Genomic DNA, 25,578 nt, shown 5'->3' on the forward strand with positions numbered 1-25,578 from the left:
AAACAATAAAAGAAGACACTGAACTGATATTTGCAGTCTTTCAAATTTCATGTTTTAATCATGTTTTTATGTTAGTGTATCTATGAAAACACTGTGTAGCTACTGTATTTTGAATCATTTTAGGTTTTAGCCTTTTTTTGTTACTTGATTTTGATGTATTCAATATTGCTTACATTAATATGTGCGTTAAAAATATTTTAAGGTATAGATAAAATTATATGTATTTAGTTACAGTTTTACTGTTTGTTAGAACTTAAGCACAAAGCTACACAATGGGCTATATGTGCTCTGCCCACCACGGGTATCGAAACACAGATTCTAGCGTTGAAAGTCCGCAGACATGCCGCTGTGCCACTGGGGGGCAGTTACAATTTTAACAATGGACAACTGAGCAATCCAAAAGCCTTTGGAAAAGAAAAAGAGCTAGAATATTTAAATTATTTCTCTAACAGAAAGAACCTAAATAAAATGGTTAATTTCACAGCATCCGGTTTACTATGCTCACGAATTACCTTCACATTCCAGCTGTCATTCTATCACAAATATTGTGTGTCGGCTGGTTAACTTTAAGAAAAATTTTAAATTGTATGAACAAATAAGATAAATCGGGTAAAAATTATCAAAACGTTATTAGTTTAGTCGTATAAAGATAAACAACAATGAAAACGACCGAAAGTTTTCCATTTTATCAAATCCTTAGGACCTATTGAATTATTTCTGTCAGAAACATGCTTGTTTTTTATTTGCTGTTGATCGTCAAACCTTTACCAACAAACCTGAAGACATTTTTAATGGAAACAAAGTTTACTTTCTATGTCTATAACACAATAACGTATAAACTAGTATAAAGCTTTTATACTAGTTTGTTTCTAAAATTCCCTGCGGGGCCATGTTTGTTTTCGATAAAACCAAGCGACAGATGAAGAGGCGAGTAATGTTGGCTCTGTAGGAAAGGGTAATTGATTTCTCTCCTTAAAGCTGTTTTCTAAAACTGAATTATGTGTCCCAATATATATATATATTCAACATAAAGGCGGGAATTGCATTTTGCAAGTAACGTGAGCCATTTCTTCTTAACGTGTATCTCTTAAATTACAAATAGAAAGCTAAAAATATCACGAAAATATGCATTTTCTGACACCTAAGGATGTCGTTTCTTTATTACTTGTCTGTAATAATAGTCCAGCATTAACCTCGTATATTTGCAAATTATATTTAGTTTTTAATAAGTTTACTCAAAAAATATACACACACACACACACACACATATATATGTATATCTATAGATGGGTCTTAATACTTTGTTTAAACATATTAATTTGGTCTCCACTCACTGCCTAGAGATTATATATTCAATACTTAACAGATTCTTTACTCGGTAATCTACACTTACTATTTCTAGTATATATTTGTATATATACTGAACTCAACATTTTACAATGCTTTGCTTAACATTTTTCAAGTTCTATAGAGTATTTTACACCTTCTGTAGTCAGTATTATCCAGATCCATTTGCTCAGTTTTTTACACTCTCGGTATTCTACAAATAATGTGCTTAGTATGCTACAAATACTCAACGTAGTATTCTGTATGTTCTACACCCAAAATCCTATAGATGTTGCACTGTATTCTGCACAGCCTGCTTTCGTTATTATACTGAACATACAGTCACCATTCCACAAATAATTTACTCAGCTTTCTTATAATCATAGTATCAGTATTCTATATTTAATATTATTTGATAGATACCCTCTACAATATTTGCATGCTCAGAAACCAAAAGATTCTATATTTAGAATTTTCTGTACGCGGTGTTCTAGTGATTTTACTTCTGGTACGTAACGCATTTTATATACTTAATATTCTACAGTCATATGTGGCATATGCTATACTTATTATTTTACAGTTTCTACACTAAATATTTTTGAGATTTTATATTCAATATACGAGAAGTTCTAATCAGGCCTCGCATGGTCTAGTAGTTAGGGCACTCAACTCGCAATCTGCGGGTTCGAATCGACGTCATCGAACGTGCTTGCCCTTTAATGTAAAGTTCTTGGCTAATATATACTTTCTGAGTGATGCTCCCAGTGGCACAGGGATATGTCTGCTGACTTTACAACGCTAGAAACCTAGGTTTCGATACCCGTGGTGGGCAAAGCGCAGATAGCCCATTGTGGAGCTATGTGCTTAACTTCAAACAAAGTAACAAGTCCTGAGCGACCGATCACAAAATTAGATGAGGTTGATTGAAGAAGATACTAGAAGCTCTACGCAAAATATTGGTACTATTAGGTTCTATTTAGATAGTTTGAAAGTAAGTATTAGCACACGCACTGTAGCATAATGTATTGTAAAAATATATAGTATGTTTTAATACGCTAATACTAAATTAGCATTGATATCTTACAGTACCTTGTATGGAAATGCTAAAATCTGTAGTAAGTTTTAAGTGTAATAAATGTGACTTAGAATTAAGTGTAAGTTCTTGTAAGTGTTAGCCTCATAATTTTCTTTCTGTGTTAAATCGTAGTTGACAATATAGCGTTAAAAGCTTCTACATTTTCAATTTTATAAGTATAAAAACAGTATGCTTTTATTCAGATATATTCAGGCAAATTTATTAAAATTTTCTAAGCGAGTATTTTGGAATTAGTTAACGTACTCCTGAATAGTATGTAATTAATCATACTGTTTGTTTATTTATAGTTAAGTACAAAGCTACAGAAAGGGCTATCTGTATTCAACCCACCACGGGTATAGAAACCCGGGTTCCAGTGTTGTAAGTCCGCAAAAATACCTTTGTGCCACTGAAGGCTAGTCATACCACAGTGGCCATTCCACAGAGCTTATTTTTTCATGCTTCTTGGACATGCTGATTCGCTAGTTCTTGTGAATAATAAAAAGTTAATTAAAATAACAATAAATATACGTAAACAACTAATCGATGTTAAAATTAAAATAAAAAACAAATAATGTCGTATTAATAATTCTTACCATACAAATCTGATTTGTAAATAACTTAAATCACATTTATAATAATTACAATTCACTTATTTAATCTGGCTCGCATCCTAACAGTCTTTATTCATGAAAGTTAATGATACACACATATATAGTGTCTAAACAACTACTATTCTTGTACTATCCCAGCGGGCCTAATCCTGGATAGTGGGCGAAAGGCCTCGTCAGCACTGGATATGGCAAGCTTTCTCTTATTGTTCTTAGAATTGCTTAATCTCAATTGGAAGGGTGGTACAAAGAGGTTTATACAGGTTAGTTTGAATTGGGAGTTAATCTCCCCTTCAGTACATGAAACATAAATCACGGACATAGATAATCTAGGTTTCTAGGATGTTGTCCTGGGAATTTGATCGGACTGAATAGTATGGTATAAACACAATTCACAGTCTCTTGCCAACTGAAAATGTGTTATTCCTTTGTAACAGTAGCCAGATTGTTCTAAGGCTGCATTAAAGCTCCAGAATGTTTTCTTTGTGTGTTTTTTATCCTATTTTTGTTTTACCCAAGTATTTGAGAGTTTTTACTTTGCTACCTGTGTACATTTTATTCTCTCGTGTTCAAATCTTAACGATCCTCCTGTTATTGTGATACTTTGTACTTCCTTACTCGTTACAGTTCTATCTACAAATAACACATTTTATACTGACCATTTAGAGCATTCATAAAAATAAACTAATGGTTGTATTAAGTTTTTAAAGTGATAACGTCCAATTTAAAACATACCATTTATTAAAATTAAAGTTAATGTAAATTAATAATAAAGAAAAATCTTATATATTTGAGGCCTTTCGTTCGCAGTTAAGCGCGAAGCTACACTGTAGGTTATATATCCCGTCTCACTACGGGTATCAAAACTGGGTTTTTAGTGTTAGAAGTCTTCAGACTCATCCCACTTGGGAGTTCCTTCGTTCGGAAATGCTTGATTACTTATGAAAATTGAATATAGCATAATTACGGAATACTTTTCATTGATAGCTTTGTTTGTGATTTTTCCACTCAAGGAACTAGAAGGTTTTTTTTAATATATAGAATACCAAAAATTAAATGGAATATATTCCAATAAAAATATCAGAAAATTTCATCCATTGATTAAAAAGTAAAAGAACAAATTCGCAGTGTCTTCCATTAACATGTTTAGAAAACGAATAACTCTTATATGTCTCTGGTTCTCTAGTTCAACGAACACGAATATTCAAAAACTTAACCTCACATTTAAAATGTTGCCAAAGTCAAAGTTGATTGTATTCAGTATCATTTCAATATTATGTTAACAGATTACTGTAAAAATTGTCAAAATAAGCTTTAAATCTAAAAACAAAAATGATACAAGTTTAGCTCAGTGTGATAAAAACATAAAAGCTGTCGGAATTTGTTTGTTTTTATTTAAGGACCAGTTAATACACCTCTTAATTTCTTACAAATCTTCTAATGCTTTCGAGGTAATTTGATAATATGATAGTCCACTTGTATCAATTTACATAGACTGTATATTTTTATACAAAATTTCATATTAGATTAGGCTTAGATTTTTAATTGAAATATTCACACATTCAACGTTTAAAAATACACAACTTAAAAGCTTTATTCTGAGACCGTCAACAATCTCAGAACCAAACGCTCTTCATGTCTCGATCTATCGATGTCATCCTTGGGAATGTAAAAAAAACAAGTCACGGTTACAAACAATTATTGCTACTTTACTTGCATATAATAGAACCTAAAAAAAGGTAACAACATATGTAGACATTCTGATCTGCCAACCCTTCTTCAAAATACCATAATTATTTATGACGTGCTTAATTATTTCTATAGATCTTAGCTGCCATATTATTTGGTTGAGTCAAAGTAACAGTTTTTCTCTCATTGAATAAAACGACTGGTAATACTTTATGTTCTATCAATGAAGAGTTTTCAATTCTATTATTTTTATCTAAATTTCTAAATGTTTTTTTAGTTTGACCGATATGTACAAAACCACATTCACATTCGATTATGTAAATACCTATTTTTTTCCATTACATTTATTACATTTTTGGTTCTATTTATTGAGTGACTAATGTTAGTTATAGGTTTATAAAATCGGGAGAAAAAATATAGATTTTTGCATTTTAAATTTCACAAAGATTTGACATGATAAACCTGGAACTAAAGATGCAATAAACGTAATGGAAAGAAACAGGTATTCACATAGTTGAAAGTGGTTGTGTATATATCTGTCAAATTTAAAGAAATATTAAATTTCAATATTTCTCAGATGGCGCAACCTTCTTAAGTACAAGTAATAAAATAACATTTTGTGAATGTAAAATGGTGTAGGGATGGCAGTGCATAAAATAATGCAAACAAGAATATAGAGACGATACGGCTATACATAGATCATCCCTACATGACTTTCAATATTAAAATTTAATGTTACATTGTAAAATGGTTACGAAGTCGTTCAATTCGACCGACCTCGTAACGAGAGTCTGTAAAAATTAAGACATGTTTTGACTCAACTTGATTTTTCTTGTACGTAAGTCCTAGGCTCTTAGCTACACTACATTTATGCCTACTCTGGCATGACCATGATATTATGATAAACAAACTGCATGCCAACAGTCATGAAAATATAACTTCCAACTGCATTAATATAAAGTCAAGTATACATTTTGCAATGTAACATTAAATCTGAATATTGAAAGAAAAACTAATGAAAGTGAGTGGAAATCATCTTTTAAAGTAAAATTCTCTGCCATTGTTGATTTTAGCATGTATATTTGTGTTATGCCTATTGAGTACCTTGGCCGTCCCTACATATTCAGTCTATGATATTGTGGTATTGTTTGTTTGTTTAGTTGTTGAGCGAAAAGCTACACAAAGGGTTATGTTTATTATGCCTACCACGGGTATCGAAACCAGGTTATTAGCGTAATATGTCTTTAGACTTATCGCTGAGCCACTGGGATGCATATAGTGACCGTATTTATGTTTTGTTGTAAGTAATTAATGTAATAAAGTGGATCACATGACAAATTCTAAAGGTATAAATTTTTTGACAATAAAGTCCGAAAAAACTACCTTAACTCTCCATATAATTACAAAAGCGCGTGAGGTGGAGATCTAGTAAATTCACCTAAGATCCAGATTGGTACATTAGCTATAAATACAGGAAAAGTGAAGCATTGAGTTTAATTCGTTCAGTAACGGTCAAAGTTAAGTTTTAATAATATTTTAATGAGTATTCAGTAAGATTTATCATGTCTATTCTGCTATTCAGTTACTCTGTGAGTTACTTGTTTGTTTATCGATGAAAGCGGAGTAACTAAGTTTGACGTAAATCTCAGTTTGCAATGAAATGTTGTATTTGAAGTAAGGCTTACATTTAGTTGTGGAGTTTATGCCAAAAAGTTTATTTATTTGAATTCAAACCTAAACCTTGTGTCAACGTGAATGTAGCATGTAGAAACTTTATAGGAAGAAATGGGCAATCCGTTATTATGATGTGGACTGGATTTCACATTATTCACCAATTAATCTAAAGGAACCCATCCAATGATAGAACACATTACGACAACTGCTGACAAAAATTGGGTTATTTCAGTGAAATTAAAATAAAGCTTCGACTAAATTTCAACATGACAATATTATCACTGAGTGAGACCAAAGCGTTGCTAGAAAAGGAGTTCAAAAGAGACGTAATATTTAAAGAAGAATAAAAACAAAAATAAATACAAATTGAAGACAAGATTGATTAAGCTATTGTAAATGTACAGAGGGATTACAGCAATAATATTGAAGTAAAAAAAGTTGTAATAACAAAATTAAAGAAGTGCAAAAACGACATCAACAAAGTGGTAAAAGGGATTTCTGAGGTAGAAAAAAAACCCACAAGTGACACAAAAAAACATCTGAAAAACGAATTGGTAAGTACAAATATTACACTAGTCACATCTTTTTCTGCATCTGCTGAAGAATTCCAACCTAAATCTTCATCTACTGCAAAATATGGAATAGGTGAACTTATTTGGTCTGCTCCTATTACCACTACTGCTGTGTCATCTGTTTTTGCAGGAACTTCATTAACTACACTATCCATGTCACTATCAAATCCAGTATCAAAATTTAGCAACCAATTCAACAACAGACTATGACAAAAAGGTACCAGGGGAAGAATATTAAGTTCAATTCAAAATAATTTCCAAACAGAACAGGTGGAAAAGTGAATGACAAGCAATTTATCCCATTAACCATTTAAAAGGACCACTTAATGACGTTTTAACCTTTCAGCTGAGAGCAATAAAAATTATCAAGCATTGGTAGCTGCCTTATCCAACAAGTTCAGAGTGAAAGATCAGAAGGAAGTATCCAGAGAAAAGTTTTGAAACAGTGTGCAAAGTAAAGAAGCGACCTTAGCCAAACTTGCAGAAGGTTTGGACATGCCTGCCCAATTATCTTACCCAGATGCTCTACGTGAAATTATGGATTTGTTGGCACATGACCAACTTATAAATACAGAATAGATGAGGACATGAGAATTATGCTGAAACAATGTAGGTGTACTTTTTTAGAATCCTTTAAAGTCACAGATAAACAATTAACGACGCTATTCGAAGCTATAGTAGGATTGAAACATCATCTCCCGCTAACGATAATCTAGGAGAACTAGTGATATATCTAGTTACACAGAATGAAGAAAATAAACCACAAGATAATAGGTATTTGCCAGGAAGTGCAGACAAAAGCCTGTAAGGAATAAAACCAGAAATAGAGAACTGTTATAAATGTAGGAAACCTGGCAATTAGCCGAGACTGTGAGGAATGAATAGCTGTCCATACTCCAAGGAGACAATATCCTAAAGATGAGACTCAGAGAGAGGCCAGATCAGAGGAAAAAGAAAGATCAAAGTAGACATCAAAAGAACAGACACTAGTTAAGTTTATTGGAAAAGTTCTTCTGGGAATACTCCATTTAACCCTAATGAGATAAGAAGTTTATTATTTAAATAAACCAACCCCTGAGTCCACGAGTTTATTGATAAGAAGCCTTGCAGTATGTTGATTGACACCAGTTCTACAGCTACTATTGTTCGACCAAATTTGGTAATGAAAAATGGAAAATCTCCTCCAGTGATGAAGAAAGAAGATGAGTTAATGCAAACAACAAGTGGATATAATGTTTCAGCAAGAGAAAAGTTGGAAGTTACCCTTATTGTAGGAATTTTTCTACACCTAATGATCTGTGGAAGAATGCAAATTGGGAACTGACTTCCTGCAGAAACATGGATGGGAGATTAGGCTAGCTTCGAGTAACTTCAAGTCTATGACCAGTAAATCCATATAAACTACATGGCAGCTACTACACCAGAGGTTGAACTTCCAATGACAACAGGAATGATGATAATTTTGCCACCAAGAAGTGAAATACTCATACCAGGAGTTACTAGCAACAAATCTACATCTAGTATTAGGGGTTTAGTGGATCCAAACAGTCTGCGTGTCCTGAGGGTTTGATGTTTGGAAGAGCTCTCTGAAGAAAAATGATGTCAAATATGACTATATTCGGGAAAGGCTTAAATCAGGTTGCGATAAAATGAATATTCACCATGATGTTGATGCTGATAAGACCGATTTCATCAAGATGGCTAAATAACTCACATTGCAAGGAAAGACAAGCTCCAAAATTAAGTAGGTAACTGAAGAATCAAACTTTGTAAAGAAAAAATCAATGATATGGTTTACAGAATCCAGAAAGATAAGCAGTCCAAGTCGAAGGTCATCCAACATTATCGTCTTTGGAATTTTGTCAGCAAGAGAACAGCCAACTATGCAACTCCAAAGAATAATGTGCTTGTGAAAGAGCCCAAAGTTTCCACCAAAACCACTTCCAGAAGATGAACAATGATAGAGTTGCCAATGGATTCACTAGACCGCCTACCTAGGAAGAACTCTTCCAGCAACAGAACAACCAGTGATGATATTGGATAAGAAATCATATATCTGTATACAATGGACCTCGAAAGAGCAAATCACCAAAAAGACTTGGTGAAGGAACAGTTTAGTGTAGTGTTTTATTTGTTTGTACTAGGATTATTCAAGGACATGCTACAATTTACATGCTGTCTAAAGAATGCGTAAGACTAACATCTAGTAGATTCACTAAAATCTAGATGGGAACATTTAGTTATAAATATGTGAATCAGTGAAGCGTGGTGTTCAGTTGATTCAGCGTCAGTCAAAGTGAATTATTTAATAAAAATTTATTGAGTATTCAGTGAGATGTGTCACGTCTATTCTGCTATTCAGTTGCTGAGTGAGTTACGTATTTGTTTATCGCTAAAAATTACGTAGTTAAATTACGCATTCGTCTCTCAATTTCTGTATTTTAATCAGATTTTATAAAAGTACCTTGAATTTTAGGCTCGTAATCGTTTTTCCTGTTTCAATAGTATTAGAACAGACAATTACAGTAGCCCTCTTGTACAGTGTATTGCGGCCAGCGGGTAGTAAATTAATAGACATATTCGTTAGCTGTTAATACATTATTGGATGGGAAAGTTGTAGAAATTGAACATTGTTAGACCCATTTAGTGTTAAGCAAATAGTTTAACTTCAACGTCTTAGACTAAATTTGTGTTTAATTATTATATTATAACAAAAATATAAAAAGCAACAGACTTAATTAGTTAAGGCTTTATAACTTTTATTCTCAATGGCTATAGTTAAAAATGTTAATATAATTCTTAATTTCTTAAAAACATTGTAATAAATTTCAGGTTATTTTGAAAATATAACATGTTACTTGGATTTATTTTATTATTTTGTCCAGTTATATACCAGGTTCACATTTATACATCTGTCTGTTGTTGTTAGGCTGGGCTCGCGTTTGTTTGCCCTTGTTGCTATAACTTAGTGTCAAACAGCAACTAGCAGTCTTGATTTTCACTTCCTCATATTAAAAGCTCAACCTCTTTTTATTTACGTTAGGAATTTGACCTAAAATGGCACATAATGGTACTAACTAAAGTAACAATAAATTAAGTAATATATAGCTAAATAAAATAAAATAAAAACAAAGGTCCCCCAGTGAGTCAGCAGTAAGTTTGTGGATATGCAAAGCTAAATTAAAATCAGGAATTCAATTCCCCGTGATAAACACAGATAGCCTATTGTGTAGCTTTGTTTAAAAACAGAAAACACAAAGAAGTAGGTTGCTACCAACTTCTTGCCTCCTTGTGGTCGTTAGTTCAAAATTAGAAATGGCGCTTATCTGGACTGTGCACTGACAAACGTATTGCGTCTGGACTACATAATTGGAGAGAGGAGAGCTTGTTCTTTGGCTGGTGCTAAAAACTTCTTTAGTATATAACCATAACCATATTATCTCACGGTGAATTTGAATTATAATCAGTATTTTCAGTTCAATCAATTTATTAATTATTTTATGAGTTGCTGCCCTATCCTTTCTTTTCTGTAACAGAAAGTATCAAATTTGGAATTGCTTTTAAATAGATAAAGAACTTTTTTTTATGAATTCCAGAAATGCAAAAGCAAATATTTAACTAATATCCAGTCTACTTTTTGATCTTCGTAATAAGACATTAGTATTAAGTTTATTACATTAATATTGTTATAAGCTTTATTTGTAATGTTGTAATTGGTATGTTACCTAGAGTGCGCATGATGTTAAATGGGCCTAGAAGGCCTAAAAAGTTTTAAGTTGACATCAACTTTTTTTCTCAGGCATACGAAGCTAGATTATAAATACGAGATAGTTGTAAAGTGTGTGGAGCTATTTCAAGATAGAGAGTTGAATCAGTCAGTGTGTTTTCGTATAGTGTTTCGGTCTGTATTTGACATTGTACTTATTGAGTTACTTTGTACAAGAAAGTTAATTTATTTTACGTTAGTTAATGTCTTTTGTAACGTAGGTCTACAACAATTTATCACAGTGTACAATTGATAAATCTTGCAGAAACGTGAAAGTAGGAAACAAACTAATTCGTTATAGTTTACGTAAATTGGACTTTGAATAATTTTCATCGGATATTTTATAAGCACCCGCCAACGAGAGAACAACAAACAACAGTATTTAAGCAAAGCATTGATTGACTTGCATAAGAACTACTGAGAAATGTGTTAAAGTTTCTATATTACTTTATAGCTTTTATTTATTGTCTTTGTTTTCTTTCTCTTCATATGTAAACAGTCTATTTTCTCCATTTCTTGGAAAAAGTAGATAAGTAGAATAAGGATAAAGTATTATTAATGAAACCGTAAGCTAGATTATTCTTGAGTGGTCAATATTCTGCTGTTAATTTAAGAGATAACTACTCTTAGTGAAAAGTTAACATATTCAAAATTAGAAAACTTTTATGGGCCAGAAAATTCTGAAACGCAAAGCACACATATATATTTTGCTGATTATAAAATTAAATACAAATTTAGAATAAGACTAACTATGGGTTAACTATGAACTCATGGTTGTAAAAACAATAATAATAATATTCCTTTAAAAATCTTATCTAAGCTGTTTTATTCTACTTCCAAACTGACATTTAGAAATTTATAATTTAATACGCTATGTTAAAGGCAACGTATAAAAATGTTGATCCGATTTTTTCGAAATATGGAAATGAAACAATAACTCATTAACATAAAAGTTATAAATATGTTAATAAGTTAATCAATCTTGTTCGTTTTGTGTATCTTTATTTTTACCTTTCCACAGCAACTCAAGACAACTCCATTCCAGAGTGCATCAGTAGTGGCGCCAACTCGTGGATTATTCTTTCGCTACAAAACTCTGTTCCTTTGCTCGTTACAGTTGTAGTTCATATAGATGTCTTGTTCAAGATCAATATTATCTCAAAGACTTTCTCTTCCTAGATCTTCTCTTTGTAAGAGATGGTGGCAATTAAAGCTATTATATGTGTGTACTTCATGAATTCATAAATATGACAGCAGGTAATTCTCACAAAGCAGTAGTACAGCCCATTTCCAAATATATTGGAGAGGAATTAAGCCATATAAAATGTTTATATAACGATATAACCCAACATTTATAATATAAAAATATTACTGAAAAAAGTATAAAATAATAAGTACAGTAAAATGTTAAAAATAACAAAAGAGTATCTCGATTTGTCTAAAAATGTATTAACTATGCTATTATCATCAGTGTAACGTTAGTATAATTTTAATGTTTCTTATTTTCAAAACGAGACCTAAAACTCGAACGCTTTCAACTATTCGAAAGCGTTCGAGTTTTGAAAATATTACAACTTTTGTAGGTGATCCTGTTACTTGGTAGTTGTAATACGATGAGTATACATCACAATGTAAACTGTAAAATTTTCTATTTGTATTTTAGTTTAGGTCCCATAATTTCTCAATAGCTCAATGTCTATTATGACTAATTTTTAATGTTAATAACTGAAAGATTTTAGATTTAGTCAGTGAGAGATGGGTTTCTTGAGCAAGAATTTGTGATCATTGATTCTGTCTGATCACCAAAGTCGTCGTACTTATTTCAAACTTTAATTTTAAATATTAAAATGATAGACTCAATGAGAACTAAATATTATATAACCTGTTAAAATAGGACTTAGTCCGGAATATTTTCACTGATTAAAATTTAATTTCCTGCATTTGTGTGAAAAAATGATGTTATATTTACATACAGTTTCAGACAGAATCAACTGACACATTATAACAAACAGGTATGGTGGAACCTAAATAGATTAATACCATCAATAATTGTCATGAGGTTATTTACACACAATTTATTAAATGTACCATATGGCTAGCATCCAATCACTATTAAGCCTATTGTATACAATAAATAGATAAATACGTTATGTGATAAGGTGAATATTCTCAGATCTGCAGTTCATTTTATCTTTACACAATAGCTGATTTAGGGACTCTAAAAGTAACATCTTAAACATTAACTTACAAACATTTAAAACTGTCAGTGTAAGTTTCGACACAGTAATATAAGAAGTAATATTGTAATATTCTAAATTGATATGATTTTTGTTAGTGTCTCTCAATTTAGAAGTTATGTGTTTCAGACTTTCTGACATTTCTTTAAAGCACTCCACCATCCCCGTTTCAAGAAAGTAAGTTGTTAAAGAGAACGAAAATTTTTCAAGCTAGCTGTTTACGGACCGTCTCGGTTTGCATCTTTTTAAGATTTTGGCTACTAACTAAGTACCTGTTATAGATTGTTGATAGACTGCATGCTTCTAGATGATACCTGACGAGTCATTACAAGACTACGCTATTCTCCAGTTCCTTTCAATAGAGAGTATATAATAGTTAGTTTCAACGTCTAGAATTGTGTTTGTTCTTCATTATTACTGTAGTCATAGTGATTTCTATCAAAGTTTTGGGAAGTGCCCAAGACTCTATACACACTTTTCTCATGCCAGTAACTAATTGAATTAAGCACTTACGATGTAATAACTTAAAAAATAATGCTTCAATATTTTCAACTCAAGTCTTTATGTTTTGCAAAGCCATTTGACGAGTTAATGACCTTATTGTTGGTGTGATACGTCTAACTATCGATTTTGTTTAAAGTTTTTATATAAACGCTAGTGTAAGTACTATATTTAGTTAAATCATTTCACTAAAATTCTGTTTTCAGCATTTCATAGTAAACAAACGTTTACCATGATAGTATGTGAAATGTATTACACTAAAAAAAAATATGTTATTATTTTTTCCAAATATCCCATTCGTGCTTTTGAAATTAATTTCCAATATTTTAGAGAATTAAATGTGTACCTAATGTCTGCGTGTCTAGCTGAAAATTCTCTCTGTGTTTCATGTTTGTCTTGTTTTTCATGTGGTAACCTTGTGTTTATTTTTTCAACGTTCACCCTGTAAGAGATTTTAAATTACTGTAGACTTTACTTGACATACATATAATGCGTGCATGTCAATGCTCCTGACATCACTTTAATTAGACGGGAGTTTCATCAAAATGACGGTGAAATGGCGTGTTTTCCAACATTGTAAATAATGAAAAGAATGCCTCCATATTAATTAAGAAAGTGTGTGTTAATTAAAGAACATTAGGTTCTTGGTTAATATGAATAATAAAAAAGGAAATGATAAAAATATGTCAATTTAAACAAACACACATATTAATTTAAATCATAAATTGATCATTTTTAACAGTTTTCAACTCTAATTAAAAGAAAAATATAAGTTAAAAGTTAGTTTTTATGTTAATTGAAAAACAAAATGAATAAGTTTAAATCAACTCTGACAATGATTTAAAAAAGAAATATATAAAATTCTAATTCGAAAAATTGCAGTTTTCAAATGATTACCAAAAGTTGTTGTCTAAGACAAGAATCTCTCCGATAGCTCAACAGTAAGTCTGAGGGCTTATAACGCTTAAATTAGGTTTCGATAACTGTGGTGTGCACAACATAGATAGTCCATTGTGTAGCCTTGTGGTTAACAAGAAACAAAAAACATATTAGTTAAAAAAAATAATTTGTTGAAATTACGTCCAATTAATTTTTAAAAAGAAAATAGATAAACTTAACTAGCTTCCATATTAATTAAAATTGTAAATGGACAAACCTAAGTTGATTCCCTATTAATTACAAAAAATAACAAGTGTGGACTTACTGTAGTATCCTCTAAGTAAGGGGAAATATTGTTTTATTTAGGCATGTTTCTATTTTTATATTTAGCTATGTATATACAGTTGTGAGAGAAAATTTGTTTTAAATATTGTGTATTAACTCAAAATAAAAATAACATTTCAATAAATTTTACTGTTCACACGACTACGGCACATATAATTGGTTGTATTTAAAAACTTTATAATTTTACAATAGTTTTTCTTGAATAATGGAATATCTTTATGTGAGTTGATTGGTGTATTAAATATATATTATTACTAGAGTCAAAACCATAATAAAGCAAAAGCAATGTGTGCTTTAAAAAGCTTGTTTTAACGGTTATTGTCATAGTTTCATGTCGTAGTATATAAACATTTAAATATGCTTGCCAGAAATGTCACTTTTTTATGATTTAGACCTTGCAAAATTATAATAAAGTTACATTTAGCTAGTGTAATAAAGTAACACATAAATGTTTTTTGTTTCGATTTTTTCAACGTATAGATTTCTCAAGTAATATTATTGTGAGTTTTACTTAAGCATCGTTTCATAGGTATGTTAATTATGATACGTAAAAAGATTCGTAAATATAAGTATAAGTTATAATTTTTTATGTATGAAAATGCTATATTCGTCTTTTATGCATGAAACTATATTTATCTATGCATTATAGTCATGTGCGTATTTATGAAAATACAGTGCAATGACAAAATTGCTTGAATAATCATATAAATACAATTAGTTTTCACAGTGAAATATACTGCTATCATTAGCAAAGAGTAAAGCATATATTAAAAACTTAAGTATACAAATAATTTTAGAATCAGATTTAATAATTAATTTTTTCTTCTAACTCTGAATTAAATCTTTGTCACTGTAAAGTGTTACCAAATTTATACATTAGTGTTTTCTTTCCGATTTACTTGTCATTACAAATTATCTTAGTGGTAAATTCTAAACGAGGTGTTATTGTTGTTGAATGATTACAGAAACTTATAAATCATGTATTGTATGATTTTTGGAAACGTATAATAATAAAAAAGTGAATATCCCAATTGTATTTTTGTTTCGAGAATACAAAGAATATATACAAACTGATTATTTTCGAGTTAGCATTCAAATGTATACTCAACTCATTAAAACTACTACTCTTACTCATATCAGAAGTTAGAAAGATAAATCTGGAAAGATGGAAAAATGTCTTCCATCCTGAACTCACTATACTTGTTAAAAAAATATAAATACACAAATCAGACAACCTGTTTGCAACAAGTCATAAAAATATATTTTAATCAAGGTATTAAAATGAAAGATACACACGTAGAAGAGACCAAGAATTTCTAAAGCTAGAAAAAGATTTTAAAATCTTATTTTGTGATCTTTGAGTTTCTAATCAAAACGATGATATTTTAAAGTACTATCCTGTAAAATGAAATAGTCAGATAACTTAGTTTTAACCAGGGTCACAGCTTACACCAAATCAAGAAGATATTTATTTTTATTTTATAAACATAAATAACATAATACAGTTTCAAAGAAAACTTTATGTTTCAAATAGAAGCTAATAATAATATTTTTTGGAGTTCACTTTGAGTTTATATTTATTAATTACATTTATTGCTACCAGTATCTTGATATTATTTGCCTCAAATCAGAATTACGTAAAGCAATAAAAAAAAACAGTACTTGAATCAATATACATAAACATATTTTTATTAATTTCTATGCCTCTCCCAGTGGCACAGTGGTATGTCTGCGGACTTCTACCGCTGGAAACCGGGTTTCGATACCTGTGATGGGCAGAGCACAGATAGCCCTTTGTGTAGCTTTGTGCTTAGGAACAAACAACAACAACAACTAGTTTCTACATCGTCACATTAAGTATAATCAAAATGTTAGGAAATAAATTATTACACAAAAATGGGAGAATATAGTAGAATAATAACTGGAATGTAGGCCTGTGGAATTTTGTCAAACATAATGATGACATTATTAAACATTCTTTAAAGGTTTCATTGTGAGAGTGTTAAATAAATTATATAGTTGTTAAACGTTTGTGAGTTCATTAATTATATTATCAATTACAGTTCTTCATGTGACAATTTTTACTTGATATATATATGCTTATTACAAACACCAGGAGGTTAGTAAAGACAAAGAAAGAAAGGCATATATAAAATCAAGTAAAAAATTGCTAAACAAGCATCAAATCACGAGATTGGCTGTAAATATAATTTGTAAGGAATATAATAAGATCTGCAATACTTTACCTTCAAACACAAAAAAGGTATGTCGCTAAGTTAGTTAGAAAGATGGCTAAGAAACACTTTGCAGGTAAGCATCTTGCACCACAGCATTTGGTAAAATCTTCAGTGCAATAACGAGAGACTTACATGCGTGTATTTATTAAACATTTTCAACATTTAAGGAGTGTGGTGCTGGCATCATTGTGCAAAGCCTCTGAAGCAACTTCTAACAGTGAGATAAACAAACTTTTATGTTGAGAAAGCTTAAACACTTCTATTATTGAATCTTTTTTCCAGAAACTTCTTATTTCAGTGCTGCTTTTGACAAAGGTGGAAATGTTCTATACAGTAAGTTTCCTTTATACAATAAGGGTGCTTGTGGGGGTGGGGGCTGCTACTTGGATGTATTATGAATTGTGCAAAATTTCTGTGACTGAAGTAACTGAGAACATTTGCACCATATTCACTAAAATTGGTAAGTTTACTCCAATAGAAGCCAGGTGATATGTTCAGCAGATGGATGATCCACGTCTACAAAGGCACAACATACAATGCTGAGGTTGTAAACTTAACTCAGAGCATATATTCAAAGAAAAAACAACAACCTTGTCAATATCGAATCACACAGAATATATAATAACGATTTAGGAGTTAAGAAAATAATAAAAAAAGACTAATTCGTAAGGTTACACGAAAGAACAATAAGGAATTCTCAAAAATAAACTTGGATTACAAATAATAAACTTAACTTTAGATTAAGTTCAACTATTTCCTTTTACACATCGAGATTACACATCATATAATATTTGCTTTACATAATTATACATGCAATTAGTTTCGATAGTCTCCGCTAGGAAAACTTCATATTACTTTATATATATATATATATTCGTTAAATAATTAATATACACGAGGAGGCAGGTGAGACAGCGTTTTTAACGTAAATACACATATAATATGTACTAATAATACATAAACGATAAACAATAACAGTACCTAAAAACGAATAGAAATCGCTACTTCACATCCACTCTTTCTCTTTTTTTTTTCCAAGTAAAATTACCATGCTTTCCTGAAGAGGGCGATGTGACGTAATTATGTTGCACTTTGTGCGCCATTTTGAATCTTAGCGGTTTGTTCCAGGGTTGAGTTGAGACCTGACTAACGTTACTTAAACAAAGAAGTTAACTGACTCAGATAAGGTGAGCGAAAGTTTTTACATAATTCGTATATTCTTTCAAAGTTATTGTAGATTAAGTAGTTTTCTCCATTATCTCTTATTATATTTCATTAAACTTACGATGATTATAACGCACTAACGATAGTAAAGACCTTTTTGTCTTATTAAGAATAAAGAGTAGTACTGTAGACTGTAGTGTAAAACTAAAAGTGTAATGTATGATGTTTCAGTATATGGCGAATGTCGAAATGATAACGCTAGGATAATAATAATGCTGTTGTTACTGTAACTGTTAATTAAAGCTTTTAAACGACAACTTTACCGCTTTCGTATCACGAAATTTAAGACAACCGTATTACTAATAGTAAAACACTGTTTTACTTTTACTAGTATTAGTATTAGGTTTATATTATAATTTTATATGTACAAGAAGTTGCTTAATTATATTTTGTGTGTGTGTTAAAGATTTCTGTATGGTATTGGTAGAATAAAAAAAAGACTCAAATTTTCAAAACCCAATAGATAATCAATTTACTTGTTCTTTACACTGTGTCTATGTGTTATTGTTAGTTACAAGTATTAGTATTAGGGATAGAAATTAGAATGGTGTGTTAGTGTTACTATTACTCATTTATTGGAGTAGTAAAAGGAAAATGTACTACTTTAACTACTTACTTATTAAAATTAAATGAAACTATTTCATGTGTGACTGTGAGTGCTGTTAATGTTATTAAATTAAAAAAAAATCATATTTTTCTTTGTATTTTAATTCCTCAATATTAAAGTTCAAGAAGACCCATGGAGTTCTTTTATTAAAGTCAGGTAAAGAATGCCATGGGTCATCTTGAACTTTGATAAGTCTTAGAAATGAGCATAATATAATGCTAGTCTCTTGGCAGTTTCCATTGTTAACTACGATAGTCCATAGTATGGAGTGCAGAATAGTCCATAATTTTTAATTTTCTTTTTTGTATCAAAATTAAACCATTTTGTGAGAGTAAAAGTACCATTTCAAAAATAACTTAAGATTGTTTGAAAAAATCAATCAACTTCAAACTTGAAAGTTTTTTAGATTTATTTATGCAATTTAACCAAAAAAAAAGCAGTTTGCTTATATTCTGTAGCACATAATGTGTTCCATAATTTGTTCTTGTGGATTTTAGTAGTATCTGAGCATGCTGAACCATAAGATAACAAAATGTTATGGTTTTTATAGAAGAGGCAGTTACAGTGAAATTTCAGTCTGGACAGTTGAATTGGACACTTAATAGTATGCATTATTGACTGATAAATGTAAGGGGGCGAACTAGTAAAGATAAACAAAAAAGCAACTATATGTACAATACAGTTATCAGTTTGTTTTTTGTATTTTTAGTAATTATACGGATTTATAACTAACACTATATTAACTAATAGAAATTAATAATAATAATTCAGTGAACCCTCACTAGTTCATAAATCAACAATATATATGATTTTTCATTTGAACAAATCTTAACAACAGGAAATTTAATTAATAACTTTAACATTTACATTTGAAATCAGAACAGCTATTGTTTTTTTAATAAACATGCATTTCCTATGGATATATGTCTGAGTAATCCATACACAGCTCTAGGAGTTAAGTATGGGTCAAGCAGGTAAGGAAACGGTGACAATCTGATTACAAGTGGTTATCAGTTTACAATTTGAGAAACACCTTCACAGTAAAGATGTACATACAAACTGTAACTGCTACTGAAAGGGCAATTTAATCTATTAACCAGTTGCCTATGAGTAGCAATTATATTTATAAAGATCACAAACTAAATATCATTTGAAATTAGTATTTTCAGTTTTCAACTATCCAACTAATCAAAGTATTACCATCAAACCTGCTCTGTCTTTGTTATGTCAAAGCTCCTAAGGCTATCTGCCCCCCACTCACCAACAATCCTTTTTTTGGAACTGTTGACTAGAGGGAATGCAAATGTCAGTGATCCATGCTATAATCATGACTGCTCCAAAATGAAGATACGTAGAAAATATCAGCATTGTTAAAACACGTATATATGAGGGCAATTCACCTGCTATGTATTTTGTATTCTATAAGCAAGTCACTGATTTTAACAAAATAACGATTTATATGATAACTGACATAGCAGGCAAACTACAAAGAGATTTGACCATTCTGCTCTAGGTCATCTGTTGGGTGACCTCACTGCTATTATCGTTTCTTTTTCTTGACCCTTAACCAAAGAACACCTGATGTTGTTGGGCCTTTTTAATGGTATTACTAAGTACTGAAACATATGAGAGTGGTCTTCCTGAAGAAAGTATCCAATCATAAGACTTGAAAGAGGGGGGGGGGGCTATGAAGGGAAAGAAACAAAGATTACCAGTTGTTAAAAGCAAAAGGTTAGCCTCAGAGGACTCGGCACTTGGCATAGAATTTGAAGAAGTTGCATATAACAGATAGCTTTAAATCTGTTATTATAAATGCTGATGTTTTATTTTCTGTTTTTTTACAAGAGAGGATGTTAGCAGTATTCATGACCCAGTACATTTGAAGTTTTGAAACTGACTTGAATCATGTTACACTAATCATTTGGTGTTGTGTGAAAATAGAGAGATCTAAAACTAGGACTGACATTTCTTTACCTAGCAGAACCAATGATGTTGTATGCTAGAAATGGTGCAATAAGAAATTGTCTAAAGTATTAAAACTAATATAAATAGATAGTATTTATCTCACTCTATTTTATACATAATGTAACTATGGTTTCCTTTTATGAACTCTGCTAATGTTTAAAAAAGTGAAATGATTATATCTTGGACTGAAGGTAAAATGTGATCCTAACATCAAAAGATGGTTTAAAGTTACAAAAATTAAGTTCTTGTAAACAGAAAATTAACTGCCAAAATAATCACTTTGGTAAAATGAATAAACACATAGGGAATATCAAATTCTTTTATTACTTTTCCTTGGCTTACAAATAATAAATAAATGATGACAAAGTACTGATCAACCTCAAACCTATAGAAGCATCATAAAAAAAAAAGGTTACATTCTTGTGTAGCTATCTATGTAAGGAAACTCTATGGTAAATAAATTGCAAGGAAAAAATAATCATGAGTTTTATGTGATATATTTATGATTTTACCTCTGAAAACATGCACAAAAAATTAAATAAAACATGGGTAGTTGAATTTTATAGTTCTTGACATCACTAACTTCTAAAATTCATCATTTCAAACTACTTGAGCTAAAAATAAGCCTGCAGTGAATGCAAGGACTTGAAACTTGCAGCTTAGGTTCATCCACTGTCAAGGCAGGAGATATAACTATTTCCACTATCGGGGCCAAAAATCAGCACTACTTAAAACTTTAGATGTTTTGTCACGTGACCGATGAGTTATGAAAATATACGTCATACATTGCATCAATTCTCAAGGCTTATGATATTATGCAGTGCACAAGAATTTTGTCAAAGGGTTGCACATGTCTATCAGAGACTGTAATATGCCTCGAGGGCACCATTAATTTGTGTCGAGATGAATAAAAAGTGGTAAAGGACGAGAAAGGGAAATAAAACCTTAAAAGTTAAGTATGTGTAAAGAAAAAGACCTGAAATTATGAATATAACCAAAGGAATATCTTTAAAGATATTGTACAAAAAATTAAATAATGGCTAGTTAGTGATATGGTAGAGAAAATGAAAAAAATTGTGTAAACATTTACCTTAAAAACTTTTGATGGTCATTTAGGAGGTTCTAGATGTTATACAAATGATATTAGAAAACTAAGATAAAGAAAACTATTTTTATACTTAAAATGAAAATCACCTTCACTCGAACTATTCACACTTTGAGTGCAAATAACTGCTATAGATAAATAAAATGTTTATTAGACAGACGTAATTCAAATGTCATTCATTGTGTATCAGATACTTATGAAATTTTAAAAAAAATTACCAGTTTTTCTGAGGAACACACAGAGCTACTGTATTTTTGTTGCACAATTGTCTTTCCCTAGTCGAGTGTATGGTAATCACACCCACATGTGGATATTTCAAATTGTACTAGAGACTTGGTAGTACCCATTGATGACATCTTTGATACTTTATTTTGATTTCCAAAATCAAGCCACACAAAAAAATACAACTTTTTGTCCGTCACTGCCCAAAAATAACTGAACTAGAAAATTGCTTATGTGTATGTATGATATTGGTTGGCCTCGTGCAAGGGTTACATTTCATGATGAAATAAGTTGTATGTTACACCTGTTCTTTCATGGTAAACACGTTCTCTTGATCAATTACAGAAGTCTGTCAATCTCTGATGGAAATTTGTCTTTGTGATGGCCACGAGTTGGTATAATGATCCAATTTTATCCTTCAGCTCAAAATGTACTAGGTTAAGCAGACAGTTAGTACTGTCAGGAATACTAGATCTATTGCTGGTAGGTGGGGATACATGAGGTACTAACATTGGAGCTGCTACTAAGACTAGGGCCTTAGGTATTTTTACTTTGTACAATGTTATCAGTTTTCTTGAACACCACAAATGGAAAAAAGACTGCTCACTGATATTAATTGCACTCTTTTGATTATTCTGGTAGTAGGTCACTTAAAATGTATGACACAGCACCAAGCATGCACAGCTGGGAATTAAATTTCCAAACTTGTGGATTTGTAATGAAGATGGTGAGCAAAAGTGGTCACATCCCCAGGGAACATATGTTTTGACAGGAAAATGATATATTTGGCTTTATTTGCTATTTTATCAGGTTACATAATAGGGACCTCTATGGTGAACTCTACAGTCACAAATTGCAACCATGTGACCTGTTATTTGCCCCATGATGAGATAGCTTGGAAGAGCCAAATGATCCCATTTTATTCCTTGGGATGACATATCTCAAAGTTAATTTAAAACTGATTTTACAGCACAAACATGTGAGACTTAAACTGATATATTGATCTTTCAATGAAATTCTGTGTAGTTTTTAAATATGAATGAGATATGTCGAAGTGAAAAAAAAATGCCAAATTACAAATAATGCTAAAATAACATGTAAGTATTGAGCTTGTAGACTGAAACACACACATTAAGATATAATGATTAAAAATCCAAATATCAACCAAAATAAAGATTTTATATTTATTAATGTGTATAATGTAAGTATGCATATTTTTGATTAAATTCAAAATGAAGGTTTCTTTTCATTTTATTTATAATGAGAGGATTTTTACTTTAGGTGATGTGTGATTGGTATACACATTTTTAACATTGTCTTGTACATTTTTGATTGTGAATGCCAAGAACTTTGAGATTTTATGTGAGCATAATGTAATTTAAAACAATTTAGTTTTTTGTAATGGTTTATTCTAAAAAAAGGGAATTTTAATATACTGAGTCTTGTTGTTTTCATACCTGCCTGTGGATATCACTTCAGTGTGTACCTTTTTCATTACATTTTAGAAGAAGTTTTCTTAAGTTTTGGTAAACATTAGATGTGTTTTTCATTTTCATATTTTTTAACGGTAAAGTCTTTAATTTCACAGCTGTAGCTTCTTTAAAATCGTATCATAGCATACAGTGTTAATTGTTTTCTCAAAGTATATCCAGACACACGCAAATACACACACATGGCTCCAGTCTGTGACTAAAATAGCCTCAAATGCAACTTTTGAAGTGCCACCTGTCCTTTTAAAAAAGACTTGTAACAATGCCAACAAGAAGAGATTTGATAGCTCTTCTTTTTTCTCAATCTTCTATGTCAATATATATATAAATACAATGTTATAACCGTGCTGAAGGTAAATGTAGCACAACATCTTTCAAAGTATAAAGTTGATCTGATGAAATACCAGAGAACTGAAAGTATTAAGGAGAAAATAAGATCACTGTAACATTACAGTATATATTTATACATCAGAAGTAAAGGTGGCTAAATATGTCAGTGCGAGTATTAGTTGCTTAAATATATTTAAAAAATGTTATTGGCAATCAAAACTAAAGTTACCAAACAAAGAGTAAATAAATAAATGTAAATTTAACAAAGCAATAAGAAAAAATGGACATTGTGTGACACAGTGAATCCAATAATACACTTTTCATCTTATTTTTCTTTCTAGGTAAAATATTGGAAGTTGTTACAACTTTATAGTCTATGTTAATTAAACTTTTTTGTTCCCTGGCAGTGTTGAATACGTTCTTGAGTAAAACCCTTGGAGAGTATGTTCAATAAAGTAAATGTTGTGCATATTGGATTGTGATTTATTTTACCTCATTTTCAAGCCGAGGGTTCTTGGTAGCATAAAATGGGTGAATGTGTGTTTTTAATTGCCTAAAATAAAAATTGCAAATTATATTTTATTTTGCCAGTTGCTATAAATAAGTGTTATTAGTTTCACATTGGTCAGATAATGTAATGTGGACATCAATGGGATAATTTAAGGCTTCTCTGCACACTATATTTATGGAGATTATTAGCCTGAAGGAGACTGACCAATGTTCTGTTGAAACGTGTAGTATGTTCCCTCTAAAGTAAATCACTTCATTATGCTTATAAATCATTGTTTGCTAGTTTATTACTACCATATATGTATATGGTAACTTTGAACCCTGCTTATATGTCAAATGCTTATCTGGACATTATGTTTGTGTTTATACTGGGATGTTTCTTGCATCTTCCCAGTTCTAGTTTGAGAAAAGGCTGTTAAAATATTCATCATAAAAGTATTTAGAAAAGGTTACACCTAAGAAATGAATTATTTTTAAAGAGATAAACATGCTTGGATAAGTGTTTAGTCATTGAGACAAAAGTAACTAGTCATTGTTCAAGCCTCTTTTAAATAGCAACTTTCCAAATCATATACTTAGAGTGAGCTGTTGTAACAGAACTTTTAGCATTAATTATATATATGGATAAGTGACAAGATGTAAATTTTTCAGAAATTTCAAAATTACTTTAAGCAGATGGCAGATGGTCCTGTTCTTAGAGGTCGTGGAGGGCCAAGAGGAATGTACCCAAATGGAAGAGGAGGTTCATTTGTAAACCGTGGTGGTCCACCTGTAAGGTATGCTCATACTTGTTTATCAGACATTTTATTTATATGAAATTTTACCATTATCTTAAGTATTAGTCTGTAAGTCCGGGTGATAGGGATAATCATTATAATATTTTAATGGTATAATGGAGCTTTTAATGCAATAACACTATAGGCTTTAACCCTCTTGCTATGGGTAGTTTAAAGAATGCATGTAAAGACCTTTTACAGAGTTATGTTTAAAATTTAATTAAACTACATTATTATCAATGTATACAAATAAGCTTGGCTTCAAAACCTTAATAAAAGTTAATAAATCAGATTTTATTATGTAACATTTAGTTTCTTAATTTTAAAAGAAAATATTCAAATAAATCCTTAATCTCTCCTGAATGAAAATAGTGTCATTTGTTCTCTAGTTCTTGACCATTCTCTAATTTATTTACAACTTCTCTTTGAAGTACGGG

At 30.8% G+C, this 25,578-nt stretch overlaps 2 protein-coding genes across 4 annotated transcripts in view; both read left to right on the forward strand.

The window, feature by feature from the left end:
* The window catches only part of LOC106478036 (acetylcholinesterase-like), a 128,014-nt gene extending 112,308 nt beyond the window's left edge, over positions 1-15,706 (forward strand). The window contains exon 5 of the mRNA XM_013938544.2: positions 11,735-15,706. Within this exon, the coding sequence (XP_013793998.1) occupies positions 11,735-11,892 (158 nt within the window). The 3' untranslated portion in view covers positions 11,893-15,706. The remainder of the gene's footprint in view (positions 1-11,734) is intronic.
* Positions 15,707-17,994: 2,288 nt separating this feature from the next.
* The window catches only part of LOC106478038 (stress protein DDR48-like), a 51,162-nt gene continuing 43,578 nt past the window's right edge, over positions 17,995-25,578 (forward strand). For 2 of the 3 annotated variants that reach the window (XM_022381553.1, XM_013938546.2), the window contains exons 1-2: positions 17,995-18,099; positions 25,041-25,141. In XM_022381553.1, the coding sequence (XP_022237261.1) occupies positions 25,041-25,141 (101 nt within the window). In that variant the 5' untranslated portion in view covers positions 17,995-18,099. Of the gene's footprint in view, positions 18,100-25,016; positions 25,142-25,578 lie in introns of all 3 variants that reach the window. The other variant, XM_013938547.2, reaches the window with a different exon arrangement.

Source organism: Limulus polyphemus, unplaced genomic scaffold (genome assembly GCF_000517525.1).
Source record: "Limulus polyphemus unplaced genomic scaffold, Limulus_polyphemus-2.1.2 Scaffold174, whole genome shotgun sequence".
NCBI classification, from domain to species: domain Eukaryota; kingdom Metazoa; phylum Arthropoda; class Merostomata; order Xiphosura; family Limulidae; genus Limulus; species Limulus polyphemus.